This window comes from Hemiscyllium ocellatum, chromosome 16 (assembly GCF_020745735.1).
Source record: "Hemiscyllium ocellatum isolate sHemOce1 chromosome 16, sHemOce1.pat.X.cur, whole genome shotgun sequence".
In the NCBI taxonomy this organism is placed as follows: domain Eukaryota; kingdom Metazoa; phylum Chordata; class Chondrichthyes; order Orectolobiformes; family Hemiscylliidae; genus Hemiscyllium; species Hemiscyllium ocellatum.
In genome coordinates, this window is record NC_083416.1 from 30,369,585 (window position 1) to 30,389,781 (window position 20,197).

General features: G+C 40.6%; 1 protein-coding gene and 1 long non-coding RNA gene across 7 annotated transcripts in view; one reads left to right on the plus strand and one right to left on the minus strand.

The window, feature by feature from the left end:
- sh3tc2 (SH3 domain and tetratricopeptide repeats 2) overlaps positions 1-20,197 on the plus strand; it is a 147,581-nt gene that overhangs the window by 52,904 nt on the left and 74,480 nt on the right. For 3 of the 6 annotated variants that reach the window (XM_060837098.1, XM_060837097.1, XM_060837099.1), the window contains one exon: positions 190-285. In XM_060837098.1, coding sequence (XP_060693081.1) covers positions 252-285 — 34 coding nt within the window. In that variant the 5' untranslated portion in view covers positions 190-251. Of the gene's footprint in view, positions 1-189; positions 286-12,119; positions 12,782-16,947; positions 17,618-20,197 lie in introns of all 6 variants that reach the window. The other 3 variants (XR_009645539.1, XM_060837096.1, XM_060837100.1) reach the window with 2 other exon arrangements.
- On the minus strand, positions 1,227-4,642 carry LOC132823365 (uncharacterized). The gene is made up of 3 exons (XR_009645540.1): positions 4,540-4,642; positions 3,800-3,931; positions 1,227-1,411 (listed from the first exon to the last, which is right to left on the minus strand). It is a non-coding gene; the product is annotated as an uncharacterized LOC132823365 (long non-coding RNA).

Sequence of the window (20,197 nt, forward strand, 5' to 3'; positions counted from 1 at the left end):
AATCTCTCCAACATTGTCCTGTCCCAGAGCAGAGTGGGGACTTGTCAAAAAGTTGCAGTAAAATGTTGTGTGTGTGTGTGTGTGTGTGTGTGTGTTATTTTGAGACTCAGCCCCCAAAGGCAGCAGCAGTCTTGCTGTTGGTGTCCAGACTGGCTGCTATCTCCATTCTGTTACTTCATTTTGTTCCAGAGTCCCATCGGGGAGGAGAGATAAGAGGCACCTGGCAGCTTCACTTCATCTACTGGCTGGAAATGAGGAGAGTTGAAAGCACATGGCGTTTGAGAGGTGAGGTGGAGGGGGGAGAGAAGTTTACTGACCTACTGTGCTTCTGCCTTGTCTACTTAACTGAACAAGTGCTCAACAAGTGCTCATTCCTGATGAAGGGCTTTTGCTCGAAACGTCGATTTTTCCTACCCCTTGGATGCTGCCTGACCTGCTGTGCCTCTCCAGCACCACACTAATCTTGACCCTGATCTCCAGCATCTGCAGTATCCACTTCCGTCTAAGTGCTCGCTCTGTCAATCCCATTGAAGTGAAGCAGTGGTGGGGAGAGGCTTCAGCAATGCTGCAGGTCCCTTGCACAAACATGTGTCTCTTTGTTCCTATAACGTTACCTAAGGGCCTATCATTAACTGTCCTGTCCCTGTTTGTTGTACTAAAATGCAATACCTTGCATTTATCTAGATTGAACTCCATCTGCCATTTTTCAGCCCATTGACCCATTTGACCAAGATTCTTTTGTAATCTTTAAAAATGTTCTTCACTGTTTATTGTGTCATCCGATTTTGGTGTCATCTGCAATCTTATTAATTGTATCTACTATGTTCTCATCCAAATAGTTCTTATGTTTTTATGTGAATACAACTTCTTTCTTTAACTTTATGGCTCTTATTTCTCTAATAGATACACATTCCAATACAAATTTGTCACCAATAAACATGGATATCTATTATTTGTCATGCTTGGTATAATATGAGTGTTATTTTTCTTTATTAGCACAAAAACAATGCTGGGCAGATTGAACTTGACAAATTTCTAGAATTAATATTGGGAAATCTTCATTCAATAAGGCAAATGGCAATTAATTGTGAAGTTAACAGTCACCATTCTTTTAGCGTCATTAATTTTGTTTGATACATTTTGAAATTGTGAACTTGAAATTAACTTTGTTATATTTATCTTTTCTTAAAGAAATTAATTCACTGTAGTCAGGAGGTGAAGAAAAAGGATGTATTATTTAGAATCTTCCTGAAAATATTTGTGAGATTTTTACAGCACTTTGATAATAAATTGTGCAGGAGGATTCCACCAAGTGGGTGAAAAGATAAGAGAAATACAAGAGCTACTGTCAAAGGTCATCTGCAATATGCTGTAGCAGGCTCTCAACACAGACATCCATTCATGGTTCATCCTGAGCGAACATAAAAGAAGTCATTATTCTGGCACAGTTATATTTGGGACTACACAGAGACTCAAACACATCGATGTCGTGCAAAAACAATTAAATTTGTATGAAGGTGACTTTATAAAAATTTCAACGATACTTTTGCCACCAAAGTGCCCTCAATCAGTTTTCTTCCTTCTCTCTGTCTGTCCCACGGCATGTCATTGTTGTCACAGGGACTGCAGCTGGGTTGGACGGAGCCCTGCTTGCTAGTGAAGCACATTGGCCCTGCAGATCTGGTCAGGCAACCCCAGAAGTGAGTGTGTCTGACTGGCCGAGACATGCTGAGGGTCTTCTTGATAGTGGCAAGTGGACCCTCCTCAACCTTCTAAGGATTGAAGATAGGTGAGACGTGTGGAGGTGGAGGGCCCAGATACTTTAGGAGTAACCTGACAGGAGACTTCTCAGGTCTATGTGTAGTCCCTGCTCCAGCTAGGTATTTCCTGGCACCATCTTTCTGCCTTATGAGGAAGGGGCATCTAGGGTGTGCGCCAAGTACCATGTACGTCTGTTGTCATGACTTCGACCAATGGCTATGGCAGTGCTGTGCAGGTGGGTGTGCCTCTCCAGCAGGCACTGAGGATGCTGGACCTGGCTCTCCATGGCAGCTGCCAACCTGTCCATGGAGGCACTCAGACATTTGCACTCCTGCAGCTTCTGAGTAATGAAGGCCATTGTGTCCCACAGAGCTGTCTGCTGCTCATGTTCCTCCTTGTACATGTGGATGAAGTCCCTGAGTGCTGACACCACTGGGTTCTCTCCTGCCCAGGGCCTGGGCTAGTGCCCAGTCTCTGATAGTGCACTGAGTACCAGTGATCCACAGTGTATCTTCCCCAGCCAGCTGTTTCAGTGAAATGCTCCCACACTTTCTAAGCTGAATTTCTCACCAAGGTGTCAATATCTGAAACTGTTTGATGGGAAAGTTGTAGGAGGTAGCCTTGCTGATGTTTTCTCTGAGGCCTTGGTATTGTCAACTTCAGAAATCCAGGAGGACACTTCCTGTTGCTATTTTAAAGACTTTGTTCAGCTCAATGTTAACCTTCTAAATTCTGGAAAAACAAACAAGCCTAAATTGTATAATATCTCCTCAAAATTAACCCCTGACGTCCAGGTATCAGTCCTTCAAACCTATATTGTACTCCCTCCAAAGCCAATATATCCTTCCGATGGTGAGATGCCTAGATCTGCTCTCAGTCCTCCAAGTAGGGTCCAACCAGTTTTTTGTATAAATTCCATAAAATTAATGCATCATTATAATCAATTCCTCTGGATATAAAGGCTAAACTTCCATTAACTTTCTTGATTAAAAGAAAATACATTTATGGGATGAGGGCATTGCCGATTAGGCCAACATTTATTGCCCATCCCTAATTGTCCAGATTGCAGATAAATGTCAACCCTAAAGCAATGGGTCTGGAGTCACACGTAGGCCAGACCAGGTAAGGATAGCAGTTTCCTTCCCTTAATGACATTAATGAATTAGATGGCCTTTTCCAACAATTGACAATGGATTCATAGTCATTAATAGTCTCATAATTCCAGATTTTTATTGCATTCAAATTCCAGCGATAATAACATTAGGCTGTCTCCTCCTTGTTTAATGTACCTGTTTGTGACATTTTGAAGAGCTATTATCTGAAACCCCAAATTTCTTTGAACACCCAATACATTAATCTTCATACCATCTAGAAAATACCTTGATCTATCCTTTTTCTATTCAAAATGGATAACCTCACACTTGCCGACAATGAAATAATTGCTGCAGTTTTGCCCATTCACCATTTTTATGGTATGATTTGCACTGTCTACAATGCCACCTAACTTTGTGTCATCAGAAAATTTGGATACATGACTTTCCATGCCATTATGCAAATTGTTAATAGATATTTGAGGACCTAATACAGATTATTGTGACACACCACTGGTCACATCCTGCCAATTTGAGTACCTACTTACATCTCTACTTTCTGTTGCCTGCTATTCAACCAGTTGAATTAAATTTTAAAAATCTGGAATTAAGAATCTAATGACCATGAATCCATTGCTGATTGTCAGGAAAAACCCATTTGGTTCACTAATGTCCTTTACGGAAGGAAACTGCCATCCTTATCTGGTCTGGCCTACATGTGACTCCAGATCCATAACAATGGAGTTGACACTTAACTGCCCTCTGGGCAATTAGGGATGGGCAATAAATGCTGCATAGCTAGCGTTGCCCATGTCCAATGAACAGATAATAAAAATCTTTATCAAAAGCCTTCTGGATGTTGATAAAAACAACATCCATAAACACTCCCAGGTCCATGACCTTACTCAACTCTTCAAAAAATTCAATGTTTGTCAGACTTGACCTACCTGTCATGAATCCATGCTGGTTCTTGCTTGGTTAACAAATATCCCATCCTTGATTGTAGATTCCAACAATTTCCCCACCATAGATGTTTGGCCGACTGATCTGTAATTCATTGGTTTCCTTGGTTTGCCTTCCTTAAAAAGCAGAGTGACATGCAATTTTCTAGAAGGTTGACTCCTGGATCTAGGGAACTCTGAAAGATTATAGTAAGAGCTTCTACAATGTGCTCCCTTGATTCATTTAAAACCCTTGAATGAAAACCATTAGGTCCTGAAGAGAAAAGTTATCCAGGGTTCCTAGGAAATTATGCAGACGTCTTTGGGAAAACCTCCCAGACTCTGACTTTCATTTTAGGGTCTGTGCAGGGAAATCATTCAAAAGAGTTCAGGGTTGGAGGACTTGAGCGATAGGGAGAGGCTGAATAGGCTGGGGCTGTTTTCCCTGGAGTGTCGAAGGCTGAGAGGTGACCTTGTAGATGTTTATAAAATCATGAAGGGCATGGATAGGGTAAATGGACAAGGTGTTTTCTCTGGAATGGAGGAGTCCAGGACTAGAGGGCATAGGTTTAGGGTGAGAGGGGAAAGATTCAAAAGGGGCCTAAGGGGCAACTTTTTCATATTAACAAACTGAATAAATCCCTTCTAAATACTAACTATTCTCAAATAAAACAAGATTCTAATGTTCCAATAAATACAAGTTCCATGCATACAACAAAAAATAGAATTTAGTCACTCAAAATTACAGCCAGGTAATGTGTCTTCCGGAATGTTCTGTGCCTCCGCCGCAGTTCTTCTGTCAGTTGTCTTTTCCTCCGATTCTTCTGTCGGGACTGCCTCCTTGTCTCATTCTTCTGTCAGGAATTTAGATGGTTCTATCAGAAGGATGTTGTGCAACTTGAAAGAGTTCAGAAAAGATTTACAAGGATATTGCCAGGGTTGGAGGATTTGAGCTATCAGGAGAGGCTGAATAAACTGGGGCTGTTTTCCTTGGAGCATTGGAGGCTGAGGAGTAACCGTATAGAGATTTATAAAATCATGAGGGCCATAGATAGGATAAATGGACAAAGTCAGTGTGTGAGTCCAGACTAGAGGGCATATGTTTAGCATGACAAGGGAAAGATATAAAAGGGATCTAAGGGGCAACTTTTTCACGCAGTTGGTGATACATGTGTGGAATGAGCTGCCAGAGGAAGTGATGGAGGCTGATACAATTACAGCATTTAAAAGGCATCTGGATGGGAATATGAATAGGAAGGGTTTGGAGGGATAGGCCAAGTGCTCGCAAATGGGACTAGAGTAGTTTAGGATATCCAATTGGCATGGATGAGTTGGACCAAAGGGTCTGTTTCCATGTTGTTCATTTCTATGACTCTATGATGCTTTTTTTCCGAAGACATAGATGACTGTGAGAGACAATTTATCTCTCTAGAGCTGAGGATACCTAGCTCTGATTGATGGGAGTTAGCTCTGGGGTCTGTCTGCCCCTTTCTTTTATACCGATGATGACATATCAATTTATTACCATAGGATTGGTCCTATGTTGTAAAAACCATCAGATTTAAATTTTATCGGTTTTAGTATCGAAGTACCTGGTTTAAATTGATTGGTAAAATTTAAGACCTGTTGTTTTGATTAAAAACACCTCTTTGGCCTTTCAATACAAAATGTTTCAATTCAGGTGCTCTGTCTTCCTGCAAATAGTTTTTAACTTTAAAAGCTACTCACAGACATCCATTTCAACTCTCTGCACAGAAAAAAACACTATATTTTTAAAGGGACCATGCAATGCTTTTTCCCCTAGCATTTTACAAACACCTATTTCGCCACACTCTGTTCTTGAGGTTTATTATGCTATCTCAGGTAATTTAAACAGTGAGACTGCGAACGAGTACCAGAACATTTATTCATGCAACAACTTGACACAATCCTACTCTATTGGTATTGTGAGCTCAAACTAGTTGACAAACATAACTTTCCTGATAGATTATATCTATTCAAGATGGGACTGATATCTTTATGCAAGGATAGCTCACAGCATAATGGCACACACATGACATCACTTGTCTCTTAAAGGTACATGCTTCTCTGACCATAGATCTAAGCAATATTACAACATCACCCTTTTTCCTTCAAAGAATTTCTCCCATGGGAAATCTGTACAAACAAACAAGATCAAAAATAGCAAAAATACTTCCTCAATATCCATTGAAATAACACTTTTCCAGATATATAACAAGAGTAGATCTATTTCTTGTATAGCTCTCGGGATATGACTGTAAAACCTTACTCTTGTTTGTTGTCTGCTCTGTAGATTGATGTGGATCATTCACATTTTTTTTTATGTGGACTCTATGTAAGACTTCCACTTTCTGAATCATCATCTTAGTTTTCTGTGGAATGTCAAATGCTATTTAAATGTACCTTCTGTTCCATTTTAAAACATATTTGCTCATAGCAATATTGTACAATTTGGTTTGTGCACATTTTCTGAGTATCAACAAATCAAAAAATCAACAAATAACAGGTGCATATAAATAGAATAGACCAATAATCATGGGGGAGCTTTAATCTTGCTGATAGGATAAATCAAATTGGAAAGGGTAGCTAATGGCAACAAATTCATAGAGTGGATTTGGGATAGTTTCCTAGAGTAACATGTCATTGAGCCAACCAGGGAGGAGGCTATCTTGGATCTGGTAATGTGTAATGAGACAGCTTTAATAAATGATGTTGGAGTAAAATATCCTCTAGGAAGTAATGATCATAATTTGACAGAATTTAATATTCAGCTTGAGAGTGAGAAACTTGGGTCAGATGCAACTATGTTTAACTTAAAGAGAATAACAATTAAATGAGGATAGAGTTAGCTGAAGTGAACTGGGCATTTAGATTTGCAGGAATGACATTAAGCAAGCTGCAGCAGACATTTAAAAGAGTATATTGGTACAAATAGAGAATTGGATCATGGGCAGGAAACAGTGAGTAGGGATAAGGGGTTTTTTTTTTAGGTTGGTGACCCATGACCAACGGGTTCCACAGAGATCAGTGCAAGCACTACAACTGTTTACAATACGTATCAATAGTTTGGTGGAAGCAAGTGAATGTACTGTGGCCAAGTTTGCAAACAACATAAAATAGATGGAAAGGCAGGTTATAAGAGGGGTACAAACAGTTTACAGAGAAATATTGATATGTGAGATAAATTGGCAAATGGAATATAATGTGGGAACATGTGATCATGTTTGGAAGGGAGAACAAAAGAACAGAATGTTATTTAAATAGAGAAAAGACACAGAAAGCTGAAACACAAAGGGACTTGAAGGTACTTGTGCACAAAACACAGAAAGCTAGCATACAGGAGGTAATCAGGAAGGCTAATGGAATGTTGGCCCTTATTTCAAGGAGATTGAAGTATAAGAATAGGAAGTGTTACTGCAACTGTATAAGGTGCTGGTGAGACCACATCCAGAGTACTGTGAGCAGGACTTTAGTGCCTTTCATTGGAGGCAGTTCAGAGAAGGTACATTAGGATGATCCCTTGTATGGAAGGATTGTCTTATGAGCAAGAGCTAAACAGGTTAGGATCTATTCAATAGAGTTTAGAAGAATGCGATGTGATCTCATTGAAACATATAGGGATCTTAAGGGGCTTGACTGGATCATGGAAGACTCCAGAACCAGAGGGCATAATCTCAGAATAAAGGGGCATGCTTTAGGACTGAGATGAGATGAAACTTCATCTCTGAGGGTTGTGAGTCTTTGGAACTCCCTGTCATGAGGAGCTGTAGAGGCAGAGCTCTTGTGTGTATTTAGGACTGAGATAGATAGATGGACACATGAACAGAAAGGGATTCAAGGCTGATGGGGAAAAATGCTACAAAGTTGACTTGAGGAACATTGGATTAGCTAGAAACTTATTTTATGGCAGAACAGGCTTGAGGGGTTGAACTGCCTGCTCTTGCTTCTATTTTTATGCTCTTATTCTGATCTTAAGGTCAAATGCTGGTGTTATTGCCTTGTAACCTTATTTTGACCTTGATGAAGCCAATGTAACTTCTTGCATGTTCTTCAATCATTTTCCTGTACCATTCTCTCTCCTCTTTACAACAAAGAATCATGGGTACCCAGTTGGGTAAGAAGTATATGAGATGGAAGTAGAGCACGACTTGCTTTCCAAACATATGAGTTGCAGGTGAAAATAGGTCTTGAGGTGTGGCTCTCAAGTTTAACATGGCAAACCTGAAGTTTTGTCATGTTGCCTTACACTTTGTAATCATTGTTTTAACTGTGACATGATATTCTCTGCTGAAACATTAGATTGTGGATATTGCACAGAGGACATGATATACTGAACTGGACTTTTCTCAAATTTTAAATTTAATGTTGATCTCACTTTGTGTGCAACTTCTTTGCAGCCATAACATTGTAATCTTTGCTCTGTATTCTTATCCTAATGCACTTTGTATGCTTTGGTCTGCCTGTACTGCATGCAAAACACAACTTTTCACTGTACCTGGATACATGTGACAATACTAAATCAAATCAAATCAAGTCATTTCTTGGAATAGTTGCTCAGGTACTGGGGATTATTGCCCGACACAATCTGTTGCAGAACATCTACCATTCTGAAATTCACACTTAATGTGTCACGGATTGTGGTATTGGTATTGTGATACCCTTTACTTATCTGCAGTAAGAAAACTTAGGGATCAATGTTTGATGTGTAGTTTGAACATGAACTTTAAATAGACCTGTAGAAATCTTTGATCCTTGGTTCACTTGGAATGTTGTGTGGCACAAATTGTTCCTTTGGGATTGATTTAGTTGAATGCCTTGCACAATCGTATCAAATGTCATATTTCACTTGGGTAGCAGACTGGGTTTCAAATTCTGCTATTCCTGGAGTCATAACAAAAGTTACTAGCTGTATCTGACTTTGTATGTAAGCTGGTTTTCATGTAACCTGTTTACAAACTGCACGAACAAAGTAGCAGTGTCAACAAAACATCATGAATTTTAGTAACTTGCTTTTTAAATGGGCAAGCAACTCTTTCCAAATATTTGTTTTCAAAACACTTTTTTTTCCAATTTCAGTCTATAAGCACAAATACAGGAAAATAAAAAGATCTTTACACGATTTATCTGGGTTTTTATTGATGCCAAGGGAATAGACAGATATTCATGCCAGGTCTTTCGTTCTTTCTGCACCCATGTGTCTAATTTGGAGATGGACCAAACTGTCTTGATGTAAAATTTGGGAATAAACGCTTGCTTACCACTTTTTGACTGGCCTAACTCGTATTTATATGACCAAAAGGAATGCTCATGTTCTGGGACCTACCTAATGTGTTTAGGTCACTGGCTAATGATAACATTTTAGTTCTTGTAGCCAATTGTCACCAGCTATAGCATGTTTAATTTGTTCTGCTCAGCTCTCTCCATCAAAGTGGATCTGCAATCCTTGGTGTCACAGCAGACATTCTGCTATTTCATGGATCATCAACATATGATCAGTGCTAGGGCCATTCACTTCCTGACCTCATTACAGCCTTGGTCTAAGCTTGGAAGAAAAGAACTGAACTTCAGAGGTTAGAAAGGAGTGACTTCTCTTAACATCAAGTCAACATTTGACTAAATATGACATTAAAATGTCCAAAGAAAACTAGAGTTGCTGAGAAACATCTCACTGATTTGAATCGTATCTAGCAAAAATGAAACAGTTTATGATTGACCTTCACTGATTATCTCAGCCCCAGAACATCACTGCAGTTATTTCTAGTGTCATGTCCTCGGCTGAAACATCTTCAGCTGTTTTAATAATGACATGCCTGCTATCGTAAGGCCAGCAGCGAGGGTGGTTCCTGATGATTGCACAATATCTGCATCATTTCAGATCTGCATGGTCCGTGTCTGTATGCAAGATAGCATCCAGACTTGCCCAGATAAGTGGCAAGTAACATTTGTGCCATAATAGTGTCAGGCAATGATTATCTCCAACAAGAGATAATCTAACCATTGACCCTTGACATTCAACTGCATTGCCATTACTACTGCTCCCAATACAAACATCTGGGGGTTACTATTGATCAGAAACTAAACTGTACCCGATAATCAGACAAAAACAGCAAGTCATAAGTTAGGGATTCTCCAGAGAGTAACTTGCCTTCCACCACACCCATTCCTACCCTAAACACAGCATTACGTTCTAGGCCTCCTTGTCACATTTCAACCTGACACTATACTCTAGGCATCCTATGCCCATCTCACATGATACTTTACATGGCATCTGACTGCAATAAAAAGGGTGGGGATGGGGATCTTATCTTCCTCTGATGAGTCTGCACTACAAAAGAATTGTCAGAGTGGAAGTACAGTCTGCAATTCTGAGGGAGACTGGAGTGGAATCTCCTCAGAAATGCATAGCTCCATCTTCTTGTACACAAAAAAAAGGATGTGAGACTGCCATTCCTCAAAAAGTCTGGTCTATTATGTTAATTCTGGTGTAATGAACATTGAGACTGATGTGTACTGAGAAAGCTGTCTGAAGACTTTATTTACAGGCCAATGAAATACATGACAAAGTGAGTACATTGCTATAGTTAACACTCAAACTGGCTGACAAATTCACTTTGATCCAGATTAGACTGGTGCTGGAAAAGCACAGCAGGTCAAGCAGCATCTGAGGAGCAGGAAAATTGACGTTTCGGGCAAAAGCCCTTCATCAGGAATAGAGGCAGGGAGCCTGCAGGGTGGAGAGATAAATGAGAGGGGGGTGGGGATGTCCATAAACTCACCTTCCACCCTACTAACCTTCACATAAACCACATCATCCGATATTTCCACCACCTCCCAATGGACCTCACCACCAGGGATATATTTCCCTCCCCACCCATTTCCGCCTTCTGCAAAGGTCATTCCCTCCGAGACTACCTGGTCAGGTCCACGCTCCCCAACAATCCACCCTCCCATCCTGGCACCTTTTCCTGCCACCGCAAGAATTGCAAAACCTGCGCCCACACCTTGTCCCTCACCTCCATCCAAGGCCCCAAAGGAGCCTTCCACATCCATCAAAGTTTTACCTGCACATCCACCAATATCATTTCTTGTATCCGTTGCTCCCGATGTGGTCTCCTCTACATTGGGGAGACTGGACGCCTCCTAGCATAGCGCTTTAGAGAACATCTCTGGGACACTCGCACCAATCAAACCCACCGCCCTGTGGCCCAACAGTTCAACTCCCCCTCCAACTCTGCCGAGGTCATGGAGGTCCTGGGCCTCCCTCGCCGTTGCTCCCTCACCACCCAATGCTTAGAGGAAGAACGACTCATCTTCCGCCTCGGAACACTTCAACCCCAGGGCATCAATGTGGATTTCACCAGTTTCCTCATTTCCCCTCCCCCCACCTCACCCCAGTTCCAAACTTCCAGCTCAGCACTGTCCCCATGACCTGTCCTACCTGTCTATCTTCTTTTCCACCTATCCACTCCACCCTCCTATCTGACCTATCACCTTTATCCCACCCCCATTCACCCATTGTACCCTTTGCTACCTTCCCCCACTCCCCTCTCTGACCTATCACCTCCATCCCCACCCCCATTCACCTGTTGTACTCTATGCTACCTTCTCCCCACCCCCTCCCTCTTCTCATTTATCTCTCCACCCTGCAGGCACCCAGCCTCTATTCCTGATGAAGGGTTTTTGCCCGAAACGTCGATTTTCCTGCTCCTCGGATGCTGCCTGGCCTGCTGTGCTTTTCCAGCACCACTCTAATGATGTAACACTAACACAATAACCTAACTGCGAAAGTTACTTGCTTGGTCACAGATACATATAATATCACAACCATCTGTCCTGCTTGACTCTATTACCCTATACTTTTATTAATAATGTGACCCAACGTATGGTTGTACTCTTCATTACTTTCGAGGATCCTTATACTGTAGATTGTTTCATTCATACGAAAAGCAAAAGACTCCGAAAAGTAATACTAACCCCTGAGCCAGTGCTCAGGGACGTCCTCATGCTGCTCGATGGCTCTGTGTATCTGTTCTTATCGAACATACCAGTTTCGACTGAATGCTTCAGGGCAAATCGAAATTCCGACAGCAGAGGAGAGGTGCGACCAGTTTTCTGGGCGGAGATACATACATACCTGACGGGTCCCAGAAGAACGAGGAAACTTGTGCAAACCCGGTCACTTCCAAACGAAATTCCGTAATTTTGAAGGAAGCACAATTGAATTACATGGTAGTGGGCATAAATGTGGAGTATTTTTTTAAAAAAATCTTTCAACAAGAGTTCATTTACGTTTGTTTCTTTGCAGTCGCGATGCTGACACACATTACTAACCCTCCCTTCATGTGGGGCAACAGCATGAACAGCCTTTCGCTGTCTAATGAAGGTGAGATAAGGACATCCGGCCAGAGAATGAGAGCTGAGATGTGTTATCTCTGATTTCGTGTGCCAATGAGGAGGATCAAGTGTCTTTACGTCATTTTATTTTAAATGATGAAATCTCAGAGGAAAAAAATTGCTGTTAATCGGTGCATTTGGCTTCCTGTTTCTGTGAAGCTTTTCAGTGTCCTTTCCACTCTGGAGGAGCGGCTGTTCCGGGCAGAGCAGATTCAGTGACAACTCTTCAGTTTATTAAACCCCATTGTTCTAAAGCTGAAGCAAGTTCTTCACCTTGAACCGGTTTTTAAATCAGTGTGACTGCCGCTGCTTTCTCCTGTTGCCTTTGAAAAAGCCCAGCGAGCGCCAGGGAATACATGGCTCAGCACCTCCCACATACCTATCCGTGACAGCCTGGAAATGCACCATTGTCGCAGTTCTCACAATCATCCGACTGAAGTCATTTGACAATTAACCTCATTCACAGCGGCTGCGACGTAAGGAAATAACACAAATTGTTAATCGTTCAACAGGCTTCTCTTTGGACCGGTTGAACTTGCTTCAGTGAAGATGAGACGGAGCTTGAAACTCAAGGTCAGTACTGATTTATTTAGAAAATAACAATCAAAATTTGTACTTTTAACAAAAAAAAAGTATGTTGTTTAACTGTACACTTTTGATCATTTATCTTCGGCATTTCCCTAGAGGCTCTAGAGGCTCCTGATGTGACCACCAGCCCTCTATATTTTTGCCCCAGTGGTCATTTCTCAAATGGGTTAGACAGTGTTTCCGGATACAACATTAAAGAGGAATATTATCATTGTGGAGTCTGATACTGCTTCATCTAGCTGGACATCCAGCCAACACTGCATTGTAATCAGAGTGGTTTCTATTTCCAGTCTACTCCACATCATTAGTAATTAAGACAAATTAATGAAAGTACTTTTTTAAAAAAAATAGGGATTTATTTTCGGTTGAAACTGCTGAGGTAAAAACCGTTACACTGCTGAGACTAGACGCCAGCTCGCAGACACCTCCTCCTACTGCCCCCTTGACCATGACCCCACCTCCCACCACCAAACAATCGTCTTCCAGACCATCCATAACCTCATCACCTCAGGGGATGTCCCATTCACTGCCTCCGACCTCATAGTCCCACAAACCCCGCACAGCCCATTTCTACCTCCTGCCCAAAATCCACAAACCTGTCTGCCCCGTCCTACCCATTGTCTCAGCCTGCTCCTGCCTCACTGAACTCATCTCCGCATACCTCGACACGGTCCTGTCCCCCTTAGTCCAAGAACTCCCCACCTACGTTCGGGACACCACCCACACCCTCCACCTCCTCCATGATTTTCGCTTCCCCGGTTCCCAACGCCTTATCTTCACCATGGACATCCAGTCCCTGTACACCTCCATCCCGCATCGCAAAGGTCTCAAAGCCCTCCGCTTCTTCCTTTCCCGACGTACCAACCAGTACCCTTCCACTGACACCTTCCTTTGACTGACTGAACTGGTCCTCACTCTGAACAACTTCTCTTTCAAGGTGGTGGAGAGCCTGCTTGGCACACCCTCCTCATTCCTGAAGAAGGGCTCATGCCCGAAACGTCAATTCTCCTGCTCCTTGGATGCTGCCTGACCTGCTGTGCAACACATTTTCAGCATTTATTTTAGGTTGCTTTACCTAAATATTTCACTGGAGCCATTGTTTAGCAACTTTGTAAGGCTTTGGGGAAATTGCAGGTTTGGATGGGGCTGACTGGTCTCTTTCTGTGCTGGAGGTTGTTAAGATGATAAATGTTCAATGAGAAGCTGGAAAGCTTATAAATTCTGTTTAAATGTTGGCTTTGCTCAAAATAATATCCATGATTCTGAGTCAGAAAGTCATGAGTTCAAGTCCCAGATTTTGTGCAAATTGGTTAGACTGACATCCTAATTTATTAATGAGAGAGGTGTTGCCAAAAATAAGAAATTAGATTGAGGCCAATTGTGAAACATGAAGTAAGTAGAATAATTTCAGTGGACTATTTCTGTTGCATAAGATAATGGTTCTGAAAGAGTTAATGTTCATGTTACATTAGCTGCACCCATTCTACTGATATCACATGCAGTTTTTTTACATTCTGTTCTAATTGCAGACGGAACAGGCATAACTGTATCTGATCCCTAAGGTCCTAGTAGTTATTCCTGACCAAATAAAGTTATACTTATTATCTATACTTATCACGCAATAGACCTTGTTGTTATTTAAGAACAGTGCCTCTTTGTTGTGGTATTTCCCTACAATTAATCACTAGGAAGTCCCAAGACATAGAAAACATAATGGAAGTTTGGTGTCAGGGTATCACCTCAAATAGCCCTTGCCCAGCACCACATCCTGAATGAGGTGGCAAGTAACAGAAGGCACTGGGAGTATCAACTGGAAAAATTGGACAGTTTCAAAAAACAAGAGTTCTACTCTCATTGCTAACGACAACTGCCAGTACTGATAAATGCTCACTTATCTCCTTGCTGTTTGTACGTACAAATCTGTTCTTATATTTGCCTACGTGGTGCCAGTTATTCCACCTCAAAAGTAATTAGATTACTTACAGTGTGGAAACAGGCCCTTCGGCCCAACAAGTCCACACCAACCCATACCCCTAACCTAACACTACGGGCAATTTAGCATAGCCAATTCACCTGGCCCATACATCTTTTTTGTTCTGTGGGAGGAAACCAGAGCACCCAGAGGAAACCCACGCAGACACAGGGAGAACGTACAAACTCCACACAGTCAGTCACCTGAGGTGGGAATTGAACCCAGGTCTCTGGTGCTGTGAAGCAGCAGTGCTAACCACTGTGCCACCATGCCATGCTTTGAAGATGTGAAAGTCACTTTTGAAATGCCAATCTTTTTTTCAAGAGCAATTAGTACTAAACACTCATCTTATGCATATTTTGAATGCAAATCTCAACTAATTTTGGATAAATTGCTTTTCATGTGTGGAGCCAACTTGTAACTTTCATTCTGTGTTGGACACTCAGCAAATGATCAGCACTGGCATTATACATATACACAGTGGATGCTCAAAATGTAGTATTTCACAGGGTGCTTTGGCCAAAATGTTCTTTGAGGGTTTGGTGGAATAAATAAGGAAAAATATCCCCACCCATCAAAAGAAAAACACAAAAATAAATTAGTAAAGCAATTAGTGAAACAAAACTAGAAGAATTATGAGGATAATTTTTACTTTACACAATGAGTAGTTGTGATCTGGAATGCACAGTCTGAGCTTATGGTGAAAGCAGATTCAATTGAGGTATTCAACAGGGAATTCGAGGATCAAGAACGATGTGCGGGGTTTTGAGAAGTGAGGCCATTTTGAGAACTGGTGCAGAATAATGGGCCAAAGATGTTGGTACTGTTCTGTGACTTTCCTCTGGATATTGAGTTACTTCTTTTTGTAGCACTTTTTTGGGGCATGGTAGAATTCACGTAGCGCCAAGTGGGCATATGTTGATTTACAGGGTGGAAGGTAGGAGTGGAAAGCCAGATTGTAGACCAAGCTTCCTACCCATCCTTTCCACCATCAACCACATACACTTGCCCTGTGTTTTGCTTTTTTGCCTTCAGTTTGGAATGTTGAGGAAAGGCTGACTTTCTGGAGAAAGAATTGCAGAAATTCTGTGCTGAATGATACTGAGATGATATCTTTGTAGTCATCAGTGTAATTTCGCTGACCAAAAGCCACTTGTAATCCCAAAAACTCTTCCCTGACATGACATTTATCATAAGTCAATAAATTTGTCAGTAAAAAATAGCATAAAAGGAGCTGTCATACAAATTGAGCCTTCATCCAAGTGGAGGATTTCTGTCCTTTTCCACTTTCTGCTTGGATAGACTTGGAAGAGAAAAAAAAATCCATATTGGTGTGCACGGAATTTTTACTTGTGCTTTTTTTTTGGGAGGTACCTTTTTGCTGGTGATGGGAAAAGGGCAAAAATAGCACCTTGATCAAAAACACCATGTTAGTCTTGTTCCAGCTGCAAATTCTACTGGCTGACAGATAAACAGCAGCTATGTGCAAGGGGTGGAAAGGAAATTTTTAACCATTTTGAATAAACACATGAACACAAGTTTCTTGTAGGTACTTCAATGATTCTGTGCCAATATACACCCAAAAAAATTTTGAAGAAAAATAAACTCAAGTTTGCTCAGTGTTTCATTTGACTACCGGTTGTATTTTTATGGAAAACTGCAAAGTCTTAAGAAAACAGCATATACTTTGCAGCAAGATAAAATTGCAGAGGTTTGTTTGTGATGTTTCATTAGTGATCTACTTTAATGGAGAAAGAAGCTATTGCTGAGTGTGCCTGCAGGGAAATATTCAATAGAGTTGAGCTTTTGACTAAGAATAAGAATATGCGTTTGAGTGGAAATTATTCCAATTTCTTCACTATTTTCTTTTTCCACACCCTTTTAATAAGGAATTTAGAAGGTGGGACACTAGCTTAATTTCTTCATAATTGCTATCACCACAGCTCTGTGGTCAGATGGCTAGTAATGCTGTTGCAATGTAGCAAGGTTATTTCTTACCTCCCTCAAGACAGAGATTATGGTATTTGGCTGACTACACTTCCCAACATGGACCCATGACTTTCTAACTGAGCATTGAGGATTTAACCATTTGAATTCTAGAACTGAGACAAGTCAATGAATTGTCTAAGCCATATCATTATGTATTAAATAATTTACTAATTAGTCATTTTTCTTGCAGATACAAATTTCGTGGTGCAGTGCTTCAAGTTAAAGGATATTTAGACATAAGGACTGAAGCAGAAAACACTTGAACATACCAGGTGAATGATAAAGGAAGACTTCAAGAATAATGTGACAGGTTAATTAATGAAAATACTGGAGAATAAGGCAGCTGCCTGTGCACCTTTTAAATATATCAGAAATTCATGATCTAACAACACAAGTTACAATAATCTAAGTTTTACTCAATGAGGAAGTGATTTGAAAATCAAATTCTGGTAATCACTTATGCTAAAACAACCACTTAAGTGCCACCAAGGGAGCAAACGTAATCAATTTCAGTATGTTTTCTAATGTTAATGGCTAATTATAAATACCACAAATGCAGAAAACAGAAAGCCAACAGTCTCATGGGCCCAAAACTGTTTATATTGCAAATAAAAACCGGTATAAGTCAGATGTTGTGGAATCAGCTAAAGAGGAAAACAGAACAAAGGGCCATAACAATAGCTTGGATCTGCTACCAGGAACTGCAAGACACACAGATCCGCTCAGTGACAGGGTGCTGAACTGTAACATGCATCTAAACAACAGTAATTCAGAAGAAACAATTCAGTGTGAAACTGACATAAACCAAACTGGTGGGATTGAGGGAACTGGTGTGAACACAGCCACTGCAGTGGCTCCAGGTAATGTAACCAAACTCAATTTTGCAAAATCCGAGAAAATAACCTGTGTGGCAATTTTCTAGCTCATAAGATAATAAATTGCTCATGTTTGCAAACTCAGTGTTAAGCATCACGTAAAGGATCTCAAGAACCTCACTTTGACATGGTGCTATTCGCTACATTTGCAACAGAGGAAGACAGGTGGGCAAGATGACAACGTGCATAATTCACTGGCCTCTGTTTTCTCTGGCCCTCTTTTCAATCAGCTGACCTTTTTAGTTTCTACTCACCTTTTGCAATCAGTTACGTTGAAAGTAACACGGGAGAAAATAATTACGTTGCATTGAGAAAAAGTGTTAACTTGAAAATAGTAAAACGTATTTTCATTATGTAAATGAACATCCATTGTTGATTCAGAGTAGCAGCACCAGTGTGATGATGTGCTTTGATTTCAGAAAGTATGCAACTTGTTTAAACATTACATGTGTAGAGTTCAGTACTCAACATAATCCACATTTAAATTACTTACATATGATTTTTGATGGTCTCATGAAATTAACACAAATTGATTGGTTATTTGTTTCAGCCTTAATATTTAATACATATATGGTTTAATATATGCTTATGAATATTTGCAATGTCTTTCTAATACTTTCTGATGGAGATACACAAAGAGTAACCAACTCTTATTTGAAAAGTAAATGCCTTTCTTTTTCAAGTATAGATTCAAGTACAAAACTGAAGTTTGGAAAAGGGCTTCTTCTGCGTCAAACAAAACAGTTAATTTATTTAACCTTCTCTATTTACAATAACAGTGATATTCTGAAGTAATAGTTTGACCTTTATCTATAAGTAATGTTCATAATAGGGAAAAAAATTGCTTTTATTTTCTTGTGGAAACATACTCCAAGAATGAAACCAGAGATTATTGCTGAAATTGTGATCAATATTGACTAGAATTAATCTTCCCTCATAATTGGCAGCCCTATGTTTGATTGTGCTATTCAGTTAAAAATAAAATTAGGAATATGATATTCACCAATGCCCAATTGTTTTCAGTGTTAATTTTTAAGTTCACTCAAATTATTTACATTCACAATTAGAGATAAGCAATGGCACACTGTCAATTCTTTTTTTTTAATTTGTCTACTTCGACTGTCTTGTTGAGAACAAGTCTCACTAATTGGAAGATAGGAAGTAACAAAGTTTATGTTTAATTATTCATAACTAAAGGTAGAGAAACATTTTCTTTAATTAAAGCTATCTATTATTGCATACATTATTCCTTTGCCTGCTTCAATTGGCTGTTAGTGTTGTTGCTGTTTCCAAATGAGGAAGACTTTCAAATCAAGGCTGGTGCATGTAACACTATAATAGGTGCAGCAAATTACTGCAGATGCTGGAGTCTGTACTGAGAGCAACAAATGCTGGAGATCACAGTGGGTCAGGTGGCATCATTGGAGAGAAAGCAAGCTAACATTTCGAGTGTAGTTGACTCTTCATGATGAGCCATCTAGACTCAAAATATTAGCTTGCTTTCTCTCCATGGATGTGGCCTGACCCATTGTAATGCATTTTTTGATCTCACCATAATAGGATGCCAACACTGCTGGATTTTACAGGACTCTCAGTGTTGAAAATTGATCGCCTGGACAGTGTTGTGAGCAACCAGGGAAAAAATAGATTGTAATGTTTGCCTGGAGATGGCTGTATTTGGAATGGTGCCAATTGCTCTTTATCTATTTTTTATTCACTTGTGTTATGGATTCAGTGATGGTAACACCATTAAATGTCATGGGGCTGATATGTTGCTCTCTTGCAACATTGCAGATGGAAGTATTTGTGGAGTCTTCTCCTCCAGTGAGTTGTTTAATTGTCCACCACCATTCATGATTGGATATGGCAGGACTGCAGAGCTTAGATCTATTTGTTGGTTTAGGATTGCTTAGCTCTGTCTAGCACTTGCTGCTTATGGTGTTTGGCATGCAAGTATTCCTTTTTTGTAGCTTCACTAGATTGACTCCTCCTCTTTAGGTATGCCTGATATTTCACCTGGTATGCCCTTTTGCATTTTACATTGAACCAGAAACCCCATTTGAAGCCCTGGATTGATGGTAATGATATGTGGGGGATACGCAGGGCCCTGAGGTTGCAGATTGTGCTGCTCCTGTTGATGCTCAACAGCACTTCATGGACGCCCAATCTTGAATTGGTAAATCTGTTTGAAATCTATCTCATTTTAACATGATGATAGTGCTACACAATATGATGGAGAGTATTCTCAATGTGAAGGTGGGACTTTACCTCCACAAGGACTATGAGGTGGTCACTCTTGCCAATACTGTAATTGACAGAAATGTCTGCAGCCAGCAACTTGGGAAAGATAAGGTTAAATATGGTTTTACCTGTTGTTGGTTCCCTCGTCACCTGCCACAGACCCAGTCTGGAACCTACATCCTTTAGGACTGAGCAGCTTGGTCCATAGTGCTGTTGCCAAGCCACTCTTGGTAATGGACATTGAAATCCCTCATCCAGAGTACATTTTGTACCCTTGCCACCTGCAGTGCTCTTTCCAAGTGTTGTTCAACATGGAGCTATACC